Genomic DNA, 19,366 nt, shown 5'->3' on the forward strand with positions numbered 1-19,366 from the left:
TACATAATCCTCATCAAGATCATCACTAGAGTATTCAACAGACTCAGGTGAATTAACAGGTGTAGCAGCATTTTCATTAGGAATTTCAGTACTTTCAATTTGTCTAGACCTAGCAATTGTAGCACTTAGAAAAGATCCCAATGAACCATCATTATCAAGCACAGCAGAAGCATCATCAAAATTATGAGAGGAATTTTCAGATCTAGCAGAAGTACCAGCATGTGAAGCTTGTGGTGGTGAAACAAGTTTATCTATCACAGATGGTGAATCAAGAGCAGCAGAGGTACTCAGAGTTGTACCTTTTCTTGTAGTTGATGGTAATATGGCGACTTTAGGATCGCGAGATTTACCCATGATGGAGAATTTGCAGCGAACAATATCAATCCAAGTGAACTTGCAAATAAAGCTATGCTCCCCGGCAACGGCGCCAGAAAATAGTCTTGATAACCCACAAGTATAGGGGATCGCAACAGTCTTCGCGGGAAGTAAAACCCAATTTATTGATTCGACACAAGGGGAGACAAAGAATACTTGAAAGCCTTAACAGCGGAGTTGTCAATTCAGCTGCACCTGGAAACAGACTTGTTCGCAAGAGTTTATCAGTAGTAACAGTTTTATAGCAGTAGCAGTAGTGAAATAACAGCAGCAGAGTAACAAAGACAACAGTAGTGATTATAGTAAACAGCAGGATTAAAATACTGTAGGCACAGGGATGGATGACGGGCGTTGCATGGATGAGAGAAACTCATGTAATAATCAAGGCAGGGCATTTGCAGATAACAATAAAACGGTATCCAAGTACTAATCAATAAATAGGCATGTGTTCCATATTTAGTCGTACGTGCTCGCAATGAGAAACTTGCACAACATCTTTTGTCCTACCAGCCGGTGGCAGCCGGGCCTCTAGGGAATCTACTGGAAATTAAGGTACTCCTTTTAATAGAGCACCGGAGCAAAGCATTAACACTCCGTGAACACATGTGATCCTCATATCACCGCCTTCCCCTCCGGTTGTCCCAATTTCTGTCACTTTGGGGCCTCGGGTTCCGGACAACAATATGTGTATACAACTTGCAGGTAAGATCATAAAGCAATGAATATCATCATGAATTGATAAGATGTTCAGATCTGAGATCATGGCACTCGGGCCCTAGTGACAAGCATTAAGCATAACAAGTTGCAACAATATCATAAAAGTACCAATTACGGACACTAGGCACTATGCCCTAACAATCTTATGCTATTACATGACCAATCTCATCCAATCCCTACCATCCCCTTCAGCCTACAGCGGGGGAATTACTCACACATGGATGGGGGAAACATGGCTGGTCGATGGAGAGGCCTCGGTGGTGATGATGGCGATGATCTCCTCCAATTCCCCGTCCCGGCGGAGTGCCAGAACGGAGTTTCTGGTCCCGAGACGGAGTTTCGCGACGGTGGCGGCGTACTGGATGGTTTCTGGCGACTTCTTCTAACCCCCCCGTGCGTTTTTAGGTCGAAGGCGTTAAGTAGTCCAGAGGAGGGCGTCAGAGGCCGGCCGAGGGGGCCACACAGTAGGGCGGCGCGCCCCCCTCCTGGGTCGCGCCGGCCTAGTGTGTGGGGGCCTCGGGCCTCCACCTGGCTTGCCCTTCTGGCTCCGTCAATCTTCTGGAAAAATAAGACCTTTGGCATAAATTCCGAGGATTTTCCTGAAAGTTGGATTTCTGCACAAAAACGAGACACCAGAGCAGTTCTGCTGAAAACAGCGTTAGTCCGTGTTAGTTGTATCCAAAATACACAAATTAGAGGCAGAATAATAGCAAAAGTGTTCGGGAAAGTAGATACATTTTGGACGTATCAGTGATGCCCTTGTCAAATTCGATTTCTTTATGGACTCCCTCAAAGAAAGGGATGAGTCCATTGAGGAATTGGAATCTCATATTGAAAATGAGCAACAGAGATTCAATCTCCTTAGACAAGAGCTGAAAAATGAAAGGTGCATAACTCATGGTCTTAAGCAAGACATGGAATCTTATGTGCTTGAAAAATAAAAATCTATTGATGATGCTTGTGCTACTAACTCTACGTCTTGTGAAGCATCTATCTTAAAGGAGAATGTTGAGCTAAGGGCTCAACTAGATTTGCTAACTAGCAATTATAGGGAATTAGAAGAAAGCCATAAAAAGCTCTCGGGCTCTCATGATAATCTTCTAATTTCCTATGATGGGCTAAAGTTAGCTCATGATGCAAGTTTTACTAAAGTAACATCTTGTGAGCCTCATATGGAAATTAGACAACTTCTACTCAAAATGCTATATTGCCTTGTGCTATTCCTAGTAATCCATCTAGTCAAACTATTGATACTCCTTGTGTTGGATTACTTGCTTTGCCTTGTTGCTCTAACAATGAAGCTTCTACTCCCTCTAGTACTTGTATTTCTACTAACCATGTGGAGGAAATCAAATAGCTCAAGGCACAAGTCCTTTCTTTGGAGAAAGACTTGGAAAAGGGTCATGAAGGGAAATCCGCACTTGACAAGATTTTGAGCGTGCAACAATCCCCCAATGACAAGAGTGGACTTGGATTCAACTCCAATAAGAAGAACAAGTCCAAGAGCAAGAGCAACAAGAAGAAGGGCCAAGACAAAGTCAAGGATTCGGCCAAGATTGTTTGCTTCAAGTGCAAGTTTGAAGGGCATCATGTTAGATCATGCCCATTGAATAAGAAGAAGCACTTGAGTGAGAAGCAACAAGGGAAACGGCCACAAGGTCAAGCTCAAGCTCAAGCTCAACCTCAAGTTGAAGATAGGCCACTTCTCAAGAAGAATCAAGATAAAGTTCCCCAAGAAAAAAAATCAATAAAGAAGAGAAAGGGGAACACTTGCTACTTATGTCATGAGAAGGGGCACTTTGCCTCTTCATGCTTAAACGGTACCTTATCTAACCCTATCATTATTAATGATGATTACTCTCTTGGGAAGGATAAGAATGGCAATGTGTCTGCCAAGTTTGTTGGAACTCAAAGTGGCTTCAAGAAAAGAACCATTTGGGTTGCCAAGCCAATTATGACTAACCTCTTAAGACCCAACTTGGTTGGGGACCAACAAGCTCAAACTTGATCAATAGGTGTAAGTGGAGGACATTGGAGACTTGGCTACTTCATGAAGAATTAAGGGATCTTCATATATTATATTTCATCTAGCCAAGTCATAAGGATTATCATATATATCTTATATCCAATGTTCCTCTTTGCGGTAACTTATACTTCAACTCCTCATATTTACTGTAAGTTATTTGCCCTTTTGCATGTTTGGTTTTGTACCAAGTATGTGTTTGTATATGTTGTGTCTTACTTGCCTATCTTGTGTATTCAAGTATGTTTGTTTGACTCATCATTTACTTAAGTATTGATTTGAGCCTAATACATCTTGACGATATCTTATTGGCTCTCTTTGAGTGATTAAACTGTTAGTTATGCGCTTTCTTATCTATCCTAGCACATGTAAGATGTGAGAGTCTCTATAGTTTTCAGTGCTTGCGTGCTATCGCTTAACCTCACCGTATTGCCTATGATGTATCTCTTGCGTCCTCTAAGTCCCTTGCGTGCCTAAAGTACAAAGGATGACTTGTTGACGAATGCTATACGTCTTGAAGTCATGTTAAGTACGAACCCGTACTTATTGCTGCTTTGGGATATAACCGGGCAGGTATGAAGACATGTGCGATGAAGGACGACGCTAGCAAGGTTACCCTCCGGCTTGGCCTGGGTAGGGTTATGGACGCCATCGTTTATCTTCAGGACTCTTACTCCAATTTGTATCTTGTCTGTACTCGGATGTATTTGATCTTCTGTATGATTTGGATCTTTGTGTTGTATATTTGTATCTAGTTGACTTGTTGGAGTCGTTGTTGTAATATATATGTTTCTTGTGGGCTCTATTGTAATCCTGTTGTAATGTTACCCCTCGTGTTAATTCCTCTGGCATCACGTGTGTGATTCGTCGCGCACGTCGTGTTGGAGGGCGTCTCAGAATCGATATCGTGCGGATTTCGGCGGGTTCGATGGGGTCCTCATGGTACTGGTTTCGGGGCGTCACAGTGGTCGCCTTCGATGCGGGCCTAGGGGTCGAGCATGGGAATGGTTTCCCCACCGGGGATCAACCCCGTGCAACATGGGCCCTTGTTATGCCCTTCGTCTCTCATCGCGGGATTCGGGATGCCTGGTGCTCCTGGTGCTTCCTCTTCCACTCCCGCGCTGCCGGGATTTGGTGACCATGTTGCTTCCTCTTACACGCCTGCGCCACCAGGATTTGGCGCTCCTGCTGCTTCTGGAGCTTCACCCTCATCGGCGGGACCGCCGGCGACTCCTTTTACATTGACCCCTGCGCCCCATCTGAGGTATGGGGTTTTTCCTCGCCTTCTTTGGATTTGCAGTTATTCATAGATGTTCAAATATGAACATGAATACTGATTGACGACTGATGTCTACGGGTGCTTCTATTCTTGTAGACAGTGTTGGGCCTCCAAGAGCAGAGGTTTGTAGAACAGCAGCAAGTTTCCCTTAAGTGGATCACCCAAGGTTTATCGAACTCAGGGAGGAAGAGGTCAAAGATATCCCTCTCATGCAACCCTGCAACCACAAAGCAAGAAGTCTCTTGTGTCCCCAACACACCTAATAGGTGCACTAGTTCGGCGAAGAGATAGTGAAATACAGGTGGTATGAATAAATGCGAGCAGTAGCAACGGCACCAGAAAAGTGCTTTGTTGTCCAGGACTGGTGTGTGGTTGATGGTGGTAATATTGCAGGAAGTATAGATGCAGTAAAACAGTAAACAAACAGCGATAGCAGTATTTAGGAACAAGGCCTAGGGATCATACTTTCACTAGTGGACACTCTCAACATTGATCACATAACAGAATAAATAGATAGATGCTAGACTCTACACCCTCTTGTTGGATGATGAACACCACTAACTGTGTAGGATTACACGAACCCTCAATGCCAGAGTTAACAAGCTCCACAATATTCAATGTTCATATTTAAATAACCTTAGAGTGCATAACAGATCAACATAACCAAACCAAGTACTAACATAGCATGCACACTGTCACCTTCACGCTACGAAAGGAGGCATAGATCACATCAATACCATCATAGCAATAGTTAACTTCATAATCTACAAGAGATCACAATCATAGCCTACGCCAAGTACTACACGATGCACACACTGTCACCATTACACCGTGCAGGAGGAATAAACTACTTTAATAACATCACTAGAGTAGCACACAGATAAATTGTGATACAAAACACATTGCAATCATAAAGGGATATAAATAAGCACTTCACTATGCCATTCATAACAGTGAATAAGTATTCTGTGAAATATAGCCTAAGAGACCCACACGGTGCACACACTGTCACCTTTACACACGTGGGACAAGGAGTCTCCGGAGATCACATAAGTAAAACCCACTTGACTAGCATAATGACATCTAGATTACAAGCATCATCATATGAATCTCAATCATGTAAGGCAGCTCATGAGATTATTGTATTGAAGCACATAGGAGAGAGATTAACCACATAGCTACCGGTACAGCCCCAAGCCTCGATGGAGAACTACTCCCTCCTCATGGGAGACAGTAGCGTTGATGAAGATGGCGGTGGTGTCGATGGAGGAGCCTTCCGGGGGCACTTCCCCGTCCCGGCGGCGTGCCGGAACAGAGACTCCTGTCCCCCAGATCTTGGCTTCGCGATGGCGGTGGCTCTGGAAGGTTTTCTCTGGTTTCGTCGAACGTGTCGTGGTTTTTAGCTCAGGGACCTTTATATAGGCGAAGAGGCGGAGTCGAGGAGGCGACGAGGCGGTGACACACTAGGGGGGCGCGCCTCCCCCCTAGGCCGCGCCGCCCTGTCATCTGGGGGCCCAGTGGCCCCCCTCTGGCCTCTCTCGGGTGTTCTGGAAGCTTCGTAGAAAAATAGGATGCTGGGCGTTGATTTCGTCCGATTCCGAGAATATTTCCTTACTAGAATTTCTGGAACCAAAAACAGCAGAAAACAGCAACTGGCCCTTCGGCATCTCGTCAATAGGTTAGTTCCGGAAAACGCATAATAATGACATATAATGTGCATAAAACATGTAGATATCATCAATAATGTGGCATGGAACATAAGAAATTATCGATACGTCGGAGACGTATCAACGACTTCAAATTTGCATCACATTGGAGTTGATCTACAGGTAGGACACATCCTTGTTGCCATGCATTGCATTGTTATGCTACGAGTTTACATGTACTATTAATTCAACATCTAGGACATGTACAATTTTACCTGTACAATTTTTTATTGTTTGTCCTTGGCAAAGGACTTGTGACGCCCCGGAACCGGTATCATGAGGATTCCAACAATTCCACCAAAATCCGCACGTATCGATTCTGAGACGGCCTCCGACACGACGTGCGTGACGAATCACACACGTGATGCCAGAGGAATTACCACAAGTGGTTACATTACAATAGGTTTGCAATAGAGCCCACAAGAAATATATATTACAACAACGACTCCAACGAGTCAAGAAACAAATATACAATACAAAGATTTAAATCATATAGAAGATCAAATACATCCGAGTACGGACAAGATACAAATTGGACTAAGAGTCCTGAAGATAACCAGTGGCATCCATAACCCTTCCCAGGCCAAGCCGGAGGGTAACCTCGCTAACGTCGTCTTCATCGAACATGTCTTGATAGCTGGTCATGTCCTAAAGCAACAATAAGTACGGGTTCGTACTTAACAATACTTCAAGACGTATAAGCATTCGTCAACCAGTCTTCATTTGTACTTGAGGCACGCATGGGACTTAGAGGACACAAGAAGACGTCATAGGCAATATGGTTGGGTTAAAGCGGCAGCACAAGCACTAAAAACCTATAGAGACACTCTGAACTTACAGGTGCTAGAATAGACAAGAGAGCGCATAACTAACAGTTCTATACTCTGCAAACATACCCAACCATTGCGTTCCCCCTTCACAAAGGAAGTACTTGCAAGGGCACTCACACGGTTGACAAGTTTTAACCATTTATTATTGAAGTTGTGCTAACTTACTACGCAAATTATTATTATTGATATAACAAGTGTAAGTTGTCTATGGTCGAGTCATACAGCTCCAAGTCATCCATAACCGCGGACACAACTTTTCTACAAGATTTAACCATGCTGGGGTGCCCAAATATGCCCACACACACGATCAATCCAACCTGGCGAGGGTAAGATATCACGACACACACTCTCCTTCACTACAACAATGTCCAGGAAGCCACCTAACTAAGTTAAACCCGTATCGAAGTCCGGCCGTGCTCCGAAGCGGACTTAGTTGTTTGTGTCTACGACTTTCGGATGGAAACAGTGCCCACATCGTGAATCCATCTTCAACTATACGTACCATGCCTACGAGCGTGCAAGAGACAACGGGGATACATGGCACACACGACTTCCCCAAAAATAACATCATATCATCTGACCACGAAGAAACAAGCTTGCACGCCCGAGAGAAACAAAACATTCAAACTAATTGTGGCCACCGGACAAAGCTGTAGATTCTGACAGTGGTTGAGGGGAGGCCCAATAAGCATACCCACGTGTGGTTAGAACGCTCAGTCTCGGAACAGCTAACAATAACTTGGAAAGTTTTAAAGAAACACAAGTGGGCCATCATAAAACAATGATCTAACCCACCGATGCCTCCGCTAAGCAACTTTTAACAGATATATCCATAAACCATGTGTCATGATCCCCCAACAGATAACCCGATAACAATAGCGATAACGGTAACAAGATATAACACGATACTAAGCATGCACTAGGACTCGCAAGGCAGACCCGATAACCAAACAATAGTTGTAGGAGGGAGGTGGAGGCAATATGGGATGCTTTGAGGTAACAAGTGGATAGGACACATGACAAGATCGCAACTCAAGGCTAGCATAAGAGAGAAGGCAACTAAAATAGATAAGAGACTCCCGCAGAGACAGGAGTTTGGGAAATACTTTCCTGTTAAAGATTGTCGAAGAACAACCGAAGAACTTGTCATAGCTTGCATCAACTCAATGCCCTATTCGTGAATAAGCAAAGCGCTACAATAAACAACGGATGCATAACTTACTACGACGGCAGAAGAATCAACATGATCAAGATATGGTATGCATGACATGACAACAATGATGCGATGCAACTTATCTAATTAAGCGGAATCAAAATCCTGGACAAGCAGATTAGGGTTAGAGTTGCATTCTACCGACAATATTAAAGGTTGATTAACATGGCAATAGAATGACATGGGTGAGCTACGCAGAGTTAAATGGAACCGGGACAACACTTATACAGTATCCCATATATTCCATATGTTATCTATTAGGCGATAATGAAAACTATCACGAAATTATATGATGCATAATGCTACATCAAGCATGGATAGAATATTTGAATTCCTCAGATTTTTCTGAACAATTTTCATATAGAAAACATTTTGTTCTGAGTTACAAATTAAAAGTTACACATTTAGCAAGTTTTATACATTTTCTGGAATTTTCAGAAAAATAGAAAAGGTCCGGGACGTTTCTCACCGAGAAGCAGCTAGCCGCAGAGACTGCCGAGCAGGCGAAAGAATCAACACTTGCAGGGACCGCGGGTTGAAACTGAAAACTACATGGGGCAAACTACAAAAGAACTGGATCTGGATCTGAAGGTTTTTCTCACCGGGATGGTTGCTAGACGCGGTCGCTGATGAGAGGGGCCCGCGGCCACGTCAGTGCCAGCGTGGACAACCATGCGAGCAGAGGACGGCAGTGACCACCAGCAGGCAGGCGTGGATGCGCGCGGCGTGTCTGCATGTTCCAAGAAGCGAGCGGGAGCGCGTTCATCTCATCTTGTCATCGCGGACTAGGAGAGGGCGGTGCCAGGTGCGGGACCCACCAGATCGTCATCGGCGTCGAGTCCTACAGAGGCGGTGGTCGGCATCAACAGGGACAAGGGAAGAAGGAAGCAAAGGGGACGGGGAAGATGTCTAGAAGGACCGGTTGGTTACCAGGAAGGTCGAGGAGTAGTGGATGGCGCCGGAGGAGGGTGGTGGGCGTCGGAGATGACGAGATTCTCTGTCGGTGGCCGAATATGTCGCGGAAGAATTCGACGCGGTTGAGTCTTCCCGGCTCGATTCGCTTGGCTAGGATGAAGAGGAGGTCGCGACGCTTCTCCTGGTGGTCTTGGCGTGGCACGGGGTGGCTGGAGTCAGCGGGTGGACGGTGAACTACGGGTGGTGGCTCACGGTGGTTCGCAGAGAGAAGAAAAGGGAGAGGAAAAAAAGAGGCGACAGCGCGAGGGAGGAAGAGGAGAGGCGCTACGGTTTTTGAAGAAGCTTTATGGAAGGGGGAAGGGAGCAGGTGAGGGCGGCGCGGTGGTGCGCTAGGGAGGACCACGACACCCACGCCTATGTGTGTTCATGCCGGGGAAAGACGACAACAGATGAAAAGTGGAGAGCGTCTCCACTCGAAGAGGTACATGTCGAGAAGTGGGCTGGGCGGAGGAAAAGGGAAACGACCGCCGGGAAGGAGCGATAGGAGAGGAAAGTTGGGACGGGGGAAAAGAGGGGCCCGGAGAGGGTTAGCTGGTTAGGGTTTATATTTTCTGTTTCTATTTTTATTTGATTTTGAAAACTGGTTTGAGACATCTGAAAAACAAGTCAGAGCAAGTTCAACTTTATCTTGTTATTTGAATTTTTTTGAAAATAGTTTTATTTATTATATAGTTTTGATTGTTAGGGTTTTGTGGAAAAGAAAGGATAAAGGGAGGTTTTAATATAAAAACCATGTGAGAAAGAAAATAAAATAGTTATGGTTTATAAAATAATTTCATTTTATAAAAACATGGATGATATGATGCATGATGTCATGATGATGCATAAAAGAAAAAGAATAAGCAATATCTAATAGGGTTTTTCCGAGCCGTTACAGGACTCGAAGTACGTGGATTGGTCCACGCTGCGCAGGAGGTCCATCATCCCACCTGAGGGCTTCCCCGACTACATTCGTTAGATGGAGGTGGTCTTCAGTCCAGTGGTTCTGCGTCTGCAATAGCTTGTCAACGATGACGAGCCACCACCCCGTGGAGGACAAGCCTCACCGCTAGCTTCAACGTGTAGATAAGGGCCTCCAACCTCCTTGCGTTGCACATCCCTCCCAAGATGAAGCCGATCCTGGTGATGAGCCTGCAGATACAATTCACACTGGTGACCTTGCCGCTGAAGTGTACCAACTTCTGCGAGTACGGTGTATAGATGCACTTGGTCGAGAGCGAGCTCTTTATTTTTACTTATCTATTTATTTATCGCTGTTGTGCTAAGTTGTTTGTAGGTTTTGGGAAAACACCACTTGAATTTAGTTTATTTCACTTTGTTGCTTTTGTCTTATTACTTCTACTTATTTGAAAATAACAAAAAAAAAATCATAAAACAAAAATCTATAAAAACTATTGTTAATCATGTCTTCCAAAATGACTATCTCTCAACTTATGAAACCTGCATGGGAGGAGTCAAAGAATAATACTATGGGAGGTAAGGGGTTAGATATCAATCCCACACTACTTAAATTGCCGCCTTCTAGTAGATTTGGAGGGGCTGATACAGAAGACGTGTACAGACACTTGGACTTATTTGAATAAATTTGTGATACTTTTAAACTAAAAAACTTTATCCAAGATGAAGTTAAATTTAGACTATTTGGTTGATATGTTATTGGTAAAGCTCGTGCTTGGTTGAATGTTTCTCCCACCAAAATTAACACTTGGGATATGTTATCTTCTCCATTTTTGACTTACTATTATCCAGCATCCAAAATGCTGAAAGTAACAAGCATGCTTACTAATTTCAAGAATCATCTAGGAGAAAGTTTATATGATGGCTTAGATAGGTTTAAGGGTTTTCTTATCAGTTATCCTCACCATGGGTTTCCACCATCTTTGACCATAATTGTTTTTATGCAGGACTTAGTGAAGGAAATAGAAATGAATTCAACCTTGCTTTAGAAGGGGCCTTTATGATATTAAATACTCATAAAGCTTGGAACTTACTAGAATGTATGCACAACAAAGAAATCTTTGGTTGTATGGAACCTATATATGGACGATCGCTATGATTGTATCCACCGGTTCTTTAATAGTGGTAGAGTGGAATATTTAGTTGAAAGTTCTAATGTTAATGACAAATATGATTGTGCAAATTGTCAAAACATATGTTGAACATGTACATGTACATCAATATGGGGATTATTTCGAACCACGCGATGTGAGATAATTTATGATGAAACTTAAAGGGAGCACATCAACCAAAGTGGAGGCATCTCCATCTAATGAACCTCCATTTAAACCACCAGGACATATTATTGACGAAGAGGTGGTATTTGACGTTAACTTGCAAATGACCAACAACTACCTAACCTCTTGCTTGCAGACTCACCCTAAGGACGCTAATTTGATCAACAAACCCAGAGCGAACTATGTTTAGATGAATATCATCTACTCCGGACGTGTTCTAGAAGCTCCGATCTCTCCCTATGTGATCCACTGTGCTCTCAGCCATTCCATGGATCACAAGGCACATGCCAACATGAATCTTGCGATGACTCCTGCAAACGAGATGGCCCGGTTTACTGCCTTTCTGAGGAAGTATTACCTCCGAGGAGATCGGCCATCAGGTGCTTGTTGTCGTGCTTTTGTTCTGGTGCTGATGATGAACATCACGTCCATGATGTATATTTTGGGAGTAGTTATGTTTGATCTGAACCGATGCCAAACCTGTATATTTTACATGGTGGTATTTATGTAACCCCTCGGTTGATGAACTTGTGCTGCATCACGAGTAGTTGTTCATGAACTCGTGGTGCAACACTATGATCCACTGCTAGAATATTGATCCTATGCTAGAACAATGTTAGCATTGTTGATTATGTGATATAAAGTTTTCGTCGTATCATCTGCTATTGCGTCGAACACCTTATGTGTATTCTCTGTTATAAGCTCACGGAAAAAGGCTTCGAGGTTACCGTATTTGGGTAACAGGGTGTAACCAAACTTGCGTCCATTTCATAAAACACGATTTCTAGGCAACCAAACAACGAGAATTTGACTTTCACCAATAATGCCCAGCAAAAACTGTTAGCAACCAAACAAGTTACACAACATAAATTAGATGGTATATTTCCTTAGAGCAATTCCAATAGTATAGCTAGCTACTGGCTATAAGCCAAGTGCCATGTCATCTATAGCCAACTTAGAGCCAACATATATAATAGTGAACTATAAAAATGTAGTACTTTATAAATGTATGGTCCACCTTTCACTCTCACAAAGTGCCTAGGAGCACGTGCTAGAGCTGGCTCTTGCATAAAAGTTCGTTTTCCTTCTTTCTCATCCTCTCTTTCCTTCAACTAAGCAATAATATATTATTTTAATTTTTATATTCAGCTGACTAAAAACTTATTGTACCCGCTCTTACGCAGCTTGCATGGAGCTACAGGTGTATGAAAACTCTACCAGCAACCAGTGACGCTCATGGTGTCGATTGGCACCGTGAGAGAAAAAAAGCATAGCAATAGATGCCCAGGAGGCACGAGGCTAGAGGGTCGTTGACAGCTGGGGGCGAAGAGTACATTACTTGGGTGCCCTGCCTGACACGTTGGCCCGGTCGCATGGCGTCCGCGGCAGAGCTGCTTCCACTCCAACCAGTCGCGCCGCCCGCGGTCCGTAGCGCCAACCACCCCCCCACCCCACACGCACACGCACACGCACACGGCAGCAATTCCCCACCACCACCAGCAAAATCGTTGCTTGGTGTCCGCCGAAACAAAAGTCGCCGTCGCCTCTCCTCCTCCTCGCCCTCGCCGTCATCTCCCACACCCCGCCCGCCCATTTGACCCCTTCCGCTCGCTTTCCCTTCCCTTCCCTCCCCTCTTCCTCTCCTCCTAGGTTTAGCGCCCCACCCCCGAACCCCACCCCACCGCACCAACCAACCACCGGCCGTCCCCTCCCGGACCGGCTGCTTCGTCGGCTCCCTCCCGCCCCTGTCCCGTTCATGGTGTCGTGAGGGCCGCGCTCCGCGATCACAAGAAGATGCACGCCGCCGCCGCTGCGGCCGCCGTGCTGAGGGTCGCTGTGGTAGGCCTGCTGGTGCTAGTCCTAGCCCACCCGCCTCTCGCCGCCGCGCTTCGCCCCCTCAGGGAGCGTGTCGCGTCCGCCGGAGCCGCCGCCTCCACCGGATCCTGGGCCGATGAGGTGAGCCGCTCTTGGATTGCAAGTTTTCCCCATTTCCTCCACACCAGGGTTTTCAACTCAATTTTTTGCCCATCCGGGTAGTGCAATTGGAAGCACCAAACATACTAGTTCAGGCTTAATTTCATCTAGTACTTCTTTTGTGCCACGCTATGCTGATTCAACTTAACAATGCTCATGGCCACTTGTTTATACAGCATGCCTTCTTCAAGAGGGATGACAATGACGTGAGTCCGTATTCATGGAATATTACAGGAACATATAAAGGTAACTCGCTATCTTTTCCTCTTTCCTTTCCAGGCAATAGCTATACACCTGTTTATCTGACATATCGTCTTATGAGACTGTCTGCTTGTCTTTCGGTTGCTAACTTTGTGTTGCCACTGGTCCACTGCATGTGTTACATTAGGATGTCTAGCGTCCTTAAGGTTCTTGACGTATTATTAAGTATATTATGTACGCAGCTGGCTGTGGGAAAACATATGATTGAAACGTTGGATGAGTGTGTCCTTAATTTCTGAATCTCAGTATGTTGTGCCAAATTTTATGTAATGGAATGACTGTATGTCGCTGTTAGAAGCTAAGAATTACCTTGTTTCTTTAAGCCACATGATACTACTTGATGGTGCCATATCCTCTGTAATGGAATGAATCAAATGTCCTCATTAGGTTGCTATTGAAAAACATACGGGATATAGTGCTAACTTGTCTTATCCTTGATGCCACATGCATAATCCATTTCTGTTGTGATTGCGTCATCCTTGAATAAATGCCCATGAGACATTTTTAGACATTTCTTTTTTTGCATTGTTCATCACATGGTCTCATTAGTTTTGGTATGTATAGGATGCTACTGCTTACTTAAATTGTCAGCGTGGTTTGTGTAATAACATCACCGTTTATGCTTCAGGAACTTGGACCTTTGCTGCTGCCACAAATGGTTCCTCTAGATTTCTTGAGTTCGTGACATCTAAGGGTGACTCCGTCTTGGAATTATTGAGCACACCAACAAAGATAAGTGGGGTACACTATGTTCAGGTAAAGGAAGCTCCTTTTTAATGCCTTCTGTTGTTACCATGTGAAAACAATGTGTTGCTCCCCCCTCCTCCAGTGCACCAATTTTTTTTGCTTTTATTCTACCATTCAAATGACGAATCCCACTTCATTTTAAACCATGTGTATCATTGTAATCTTGATCAATTTCCTCTACATGCTCTACTGCTCAGTTTGCTTACTATGCTGTCATAACCATGTATGATAGGGAACAATCACATTCCATGATGTTATTGATAATGCTCATGATCGTGGGCCTGCTCAAATAAGATTAGAAGGCGTGTATATATGGCCTTTTAGGCAACTCCGTATGGTCGCAAACAGGTAAAGGTTCAACTTTCTTGTATTATTTTTCTTCATAACTAAAGGCTTTATCTGACATTGATTTATCATGCTTAACATCATCATATGTGTTATTAATTACGCCCACCTTAATCACAGAGAATTATTCGAGCGCAAACAACTCTAATAACTGGAAAGACACATCATATCAACTTTGACTACTCTCAGTTAATGATCCTATGGTTACCCTTCAGGTCCCTTCTTTTGGTGTTATAATTAATTTAGTACTGCAATTTTCAACCTCTTTAGTCCCCGTTCAGAACATAGAGGGAGATAAGAGGAATAGGAAAGTTTCCTATTTGTAAAACTTAGTATTAAAAACGCATTGCCTGGTGTTTGGAATACGAAAGAGAATAGATACCAATGGCATGGAGTAGACTGATTAAAAAACAGAGAGCATTCAGGTTTGCATGCTACTTTGTTGATCAACTTTATGGATGAACCTAGACAGCATGCACCACCTGCTTTCCCGCCACATGTTTTCCCTTGATTCACCTAGACAAAGTTCACCTGCTCCATACTATTGTGCTTAGCAGATATTATCCAGTCTATCACTCCAGTGCAGTTTGTAGTTGCCTCGGGCCTAGGCGAAAAAAGTCCGGTCCAGGTAGATGTTTTGCTTCCCGTGTAAAGCAAGGAAATGTTTCCTTCCCTAAGGAATTGGGACTGCAGTTCCTTTGTTCCGAGCTCTCTCAAAGGGAAATTTTCCAGAGGAAATGAAACTTGCAAAATTCCTGTACTTTCCTCCTTTCTGAATGGAGCCTTAGTTATAATGACGCGATGTGGCGACACTACATTGTTGATGTCATTTTATCATTGGAGTATCATGTAGTAGCATACGTGAATATTTTCATTTGAATGTAAGTAGTCTGTGGATCATCTTTTCTCCATATGATCTAATAGAAATGTACTGATCGTTTCAGTGGCGCAGACGGTGAACCACTTCAAGAAGAGGATTACTTTTTGTCAAATCCGTACCATTTGGTAAGCAGCAGAATTTGCTTATTCTGTCAATGTTTATCCCATGAATACTATTTTCGTTACGTACCTTACGTAACACTTTATACTTGCTTATTGAATTTTCATAGCATTCCACAATCCTGCATTCCTTTACTCGCTGTCTATAAGTGTGCATGTAGTCCCATTCCATCTACTTCCATAAAAATAGCAGTGGACCCATCTTAAAAGTTATTAACATTATTCATATGGGACATGAAATATACTCTTGCCTGCTATCAATAGTAATAGGTCCTTACTAAAATTAATGGACATGCTATGTAATATGCTTCTTGAACCTCCTATTTATCTATCAGCTAAGGATTTTCTCCTCTCAAGTGTTCCAAGATTCTTCTGAAGAGAAGAACCGAAGGAAGAATTGTAAGATTCAGTTTCTACCCTGAATATTCCTTCCCACCTGATGTGAACATGGCTTTGATGTTGTTTTTTCCTTTTCAGCTCTCACATATGACATGGAGAAACATTGTAACATAGAAATTGCCGCTAAGGTGGTCCAGGTGTCGTCTAACCAAAATGGTACTGAATTTTCTTATGGTATTTTTAGTTCGTCTGTCACTGGCAATCTGTTTTCTGTCAGCAATCTTCAGTTGTATGTGCTAAGCTTTCTGTTAGAAATGTCATATTTCAGTAACATCGAGTAAATGATTTAGTAAATACTTATTTTTAACCAGAAGGAGAGCATGAGAAGTACCGTTTGGAGGGCTTGATGGAAAGTCCTGCAGTGGATGATGATGGAGAGTGCTTCTCATCTCTCTTACTAAATGCAACATCATTGAATGTTGAAGCTTACTACAACAAAGCAGTGAATTATACACTGATGGTCACTTTCGTATCCTTTGTGACTCTTTGACTTTTATCATATTTCATTAACTCCTATCTTGGTATCTGCTCTGTGTGAATTCTTAACTGGAGTATTCTAGATCTCGTTTCTCCAAGTTTTGCTGCTTATTAGACAAATGGAACATAGCAACACTCAATCTGTAAGTTTCCTTTTTGAGATCGTTTCTTTGGCAACAGTATAGTCCTCTTGGTCTACATGACTTCCAAATTCAAGTTTTGAGGTACATTTTTATTGCTTGCAGGGAGCTGCTAAGGTTTCTATTCTTATGATTGGGCAACAAGCTATCATGGATGCATATCTTTGTCTACTGCATTTGACTGCTGGGATATTGGTTGGTGAGTCTTATGCCATGTCAATGTTTGCATTTTTGGTTGTCTCCTTTGTACAACTGCTATTAGCCTATTACAATAGGTAGGCCCTTCTATCACTTGTTAGTTACATCCTGATGTTAGATTCCAACCTCCACAATATTCTTGCTGAGTTATATTACCAAAAAAGGTGTTGTATACGCCATTGGTTCTAATTCTTACTGAACATGATGGAAAGCTGAGCCGAAGGCAAAAAATGCGCATGTTGTGATTGTATGCTACTTAGCAAGTAAATATTGTGTAAAGCGGTTTCACTCATAGCTTGCCAAAATCTATACGCGTCGCCCGACCGGACAGGTCTGGTAATTGTGCTAAGTACCCAGTGATCAGTCAAGTATTGATAACACAATGAAAGGTTGGTCCGTGCTTCTGAGCTCTCTGAAAATAAACCTGCAGTTCTAATACGAACAAATTGAACTATTGCATATTTTTATCACTTCTGCATTCTGAATATGAAATTGAATTATGTAAATGTTATTTTCTTTGAAACCCAGTTTAAATTTTGTTTTTTGATATTTCGTGTTATCTCTTGACAATGCATGTTTTAACTTTCCACAGAGTCTCTATTCAATGCCTTTGCAACAGCTGCCTTCTTCAAATTCGTTGTTTTTTCTATTTTTGAGATGAGGTATCTCCTTGCTATATGGAAAGCAAGTAGACCGCTGAACAGTGGAGAAGGTTGGGAAGTAATGAGGCGAGAACTGTCTGTTCTTTACAGCCGCTTTTGTAAGTACTATATATCATCTGGTTTCTTGATTCTATTATATGAATCACGCTAGCAGGTTAACAACTTGCAACCAAAAGAGTGTTCACACATAAAAGAAAAGTACAATAGCATGATTATTGCTGTATATCAACACTGATAAATTCTGGATTTTTGTGTAGTTTCCATAGTAGTACTACCTCCGTTCCGAAATATAAGCCTTTTTAGAAAGCAATTGCTTTCTAAAAAGGCTTATATTTCGGAACGGAGGTAATACTAGATTAGGATGCCGAAGTTTGTCAGATAAAAAAATTTACTAAGTAGCTAACATTGTTGCATGTTCAGCCCTTAGATTTTTACCAACTTCCTAACTTTTCTTTGTTTACGCAGATGGCATTCTTCTGGGAGGAATCCTTCTCATGTATGAATTGCACAATTTCTTACGGCCACTTCTGTTCCTGATGTACTCCTTTTGGATTCCTCAAATTGTCACGAATGTCATCCGGGATACAAGAAAACCCCTGCACCCTCAGTATATTTTAGGCATGACTGCTACCCGGGTTGCCATCCCGCTATATATATTTGGTTGCCCTAGCAACTTCATGCGCATTGAGCCCGATAAGAAATGGTGCATCGCTGTGACAGTATTCATGGGTATCCAAGCAGCAGTGCTCCTGCTACAGCATTATCTTGGTTCTCGATGCTTCATTCCTCGCCAGGTAATTACTACTCTGAACACATGCACTCTAAAGTATTTTAATTGCCACCGTTAGATGTATATTGAGCTCCAGTTGATTCAGCTATAAGAGAGCTGTTTGGTAATTTGTTTTTTAGTACCATTGCTTATCTTTTTTGGCCACAATCTCCAGATCCTCCCTGAGAAATACTGCTACCACAGAAAGGTTGAGGATAACGCAAATCAGCCGATTGATTGTGTTATTTGCATGACTACAATTGATCTTACCCAAAGGACAAGTGAATACATGGTAATTGTGAAATCTCTTGCTGTGTGATGCCATAGACATGTATGCTTAAAGGGCTCACTGTCTCTCTTTATTGTAGGTGGCACCTTGCGAGCATATATTCCACTCTGGATGTTTACAGCGCTGGATGGACATCAAGATGGAGTGCCCAACTTGCAGGCGCTCTCTGCCGCCAGCCTAGAGGAGCAATCCTTTGTACAATATATAGTTAACAAGTAGGTAGCCCAGCTTATACAAGGTATTGCAACCTTTACATCGCTTGTTGCTTCCCCTATCCAGAAAAGCAGGTTTGTATCCCACAATTCACTGTCCCGTGCTTTCCTATAGGTGGGAATTGAGGTGCAATAAGACAAGGCTGCAATCGTGATCCATTTCTCAAAGATAACTGTAGAAATTTGTGCTTTCAGTTTCAGGTCTTTGTTGTAAAAAATCTTGTACCAAGTATTGCACGGAGAAATCTTCCTTAGGCCTGCATCTCACATTACCATCTTACATAACCTTTTTCTTCAGCACTAGTGCAGCTTTTTAGAGCACGGTCTACATGTAGCCTGTTAAACTCGATTTCAAAGTTTAAAAATTTTCAGAAAAAAACCCTGGATATAGTCAATGCTGCAACTCTACCAGTGTGTAAATTTCAATAGGAAATACTCCCTCCGTTCTTTTTTAATTGACTCGAATTTAGTACAAATTTGTACTAAATCCGAGTCAATTAAAAAGGAACGGAGGGAGTACCTTATATTTAGGCTCATCAAAA

General features: G+C 42.9%; 1 protein-coding gene across 3 annotated transcripts; it reads left to right on the forward strand.

Annotated features, from left to right (window-relative positions):
* Positions 1-12,890: 12,890 nt before the first annotated feature.
* Positions 12,891-19,091, forward strand: LOC127333386 (transmembrane E3 ubiquitin-protein ligase FLY2). Of its 3 annotated transcripts, none has more exons than XM_071826143.1 (15): positions 12,891-13,308; positions 13,503-13,572; positions 14,216-14,343; positions 14,567-14,682; positions 15,624-15,684; positions 16,014-16,077; positions 16,156-16,233; positions 16,389-16,546; positions 16,638-16,697; positions 16,800-16,893; positions 17,485-17,652; positions 18,020-18,348; positions 18,499-18,615; positions 18,692-18,827; positions 18,940-19,091. In XM_071826143.1, exons 1-14 carry the CDS (start codon positions 13,147-13,149, stop codon positions 18,791-18,793), a joined length of 1,707 nt encoding a protein of 568 aa, XP_071682244.1. In that variant the 5' UTR covers positions 12,891-13,146; the 3' UTR covers positions 18,794-18,827; positions 18,940-19,091. The 3 variants fall into 3 exon arrangements, 2 of the variants coding, with proteins under 2 accessions (XP_071682244.1, XP_051215743.1); XR_007871093.2 differs by having other exon boundaries at positions 12,893-13,308; positions 18,692-18,850; XM_051359783.2 differs by having other exon boundaries at positions 12,893-13,308; positions 18,692-19,091.
* Positions 19,092-19,366: the final 275 nt, after the last annotated feature.

This window comes from Lolium perenne, chromosome 2, assembly GCF_019359855.2.
Source record: "Lolium perenne isolate Kyuss_39 chromosome 2, Kyuss_2.0, whole genome shotgun sequence".
In the NCBI taxonomy this organism is placed as follows: Eukaryota; Viridiplantae; Streptophyta; class Magnoliopsida; order Poales; family Poaceae; genus Lolium; species Lolium perenne.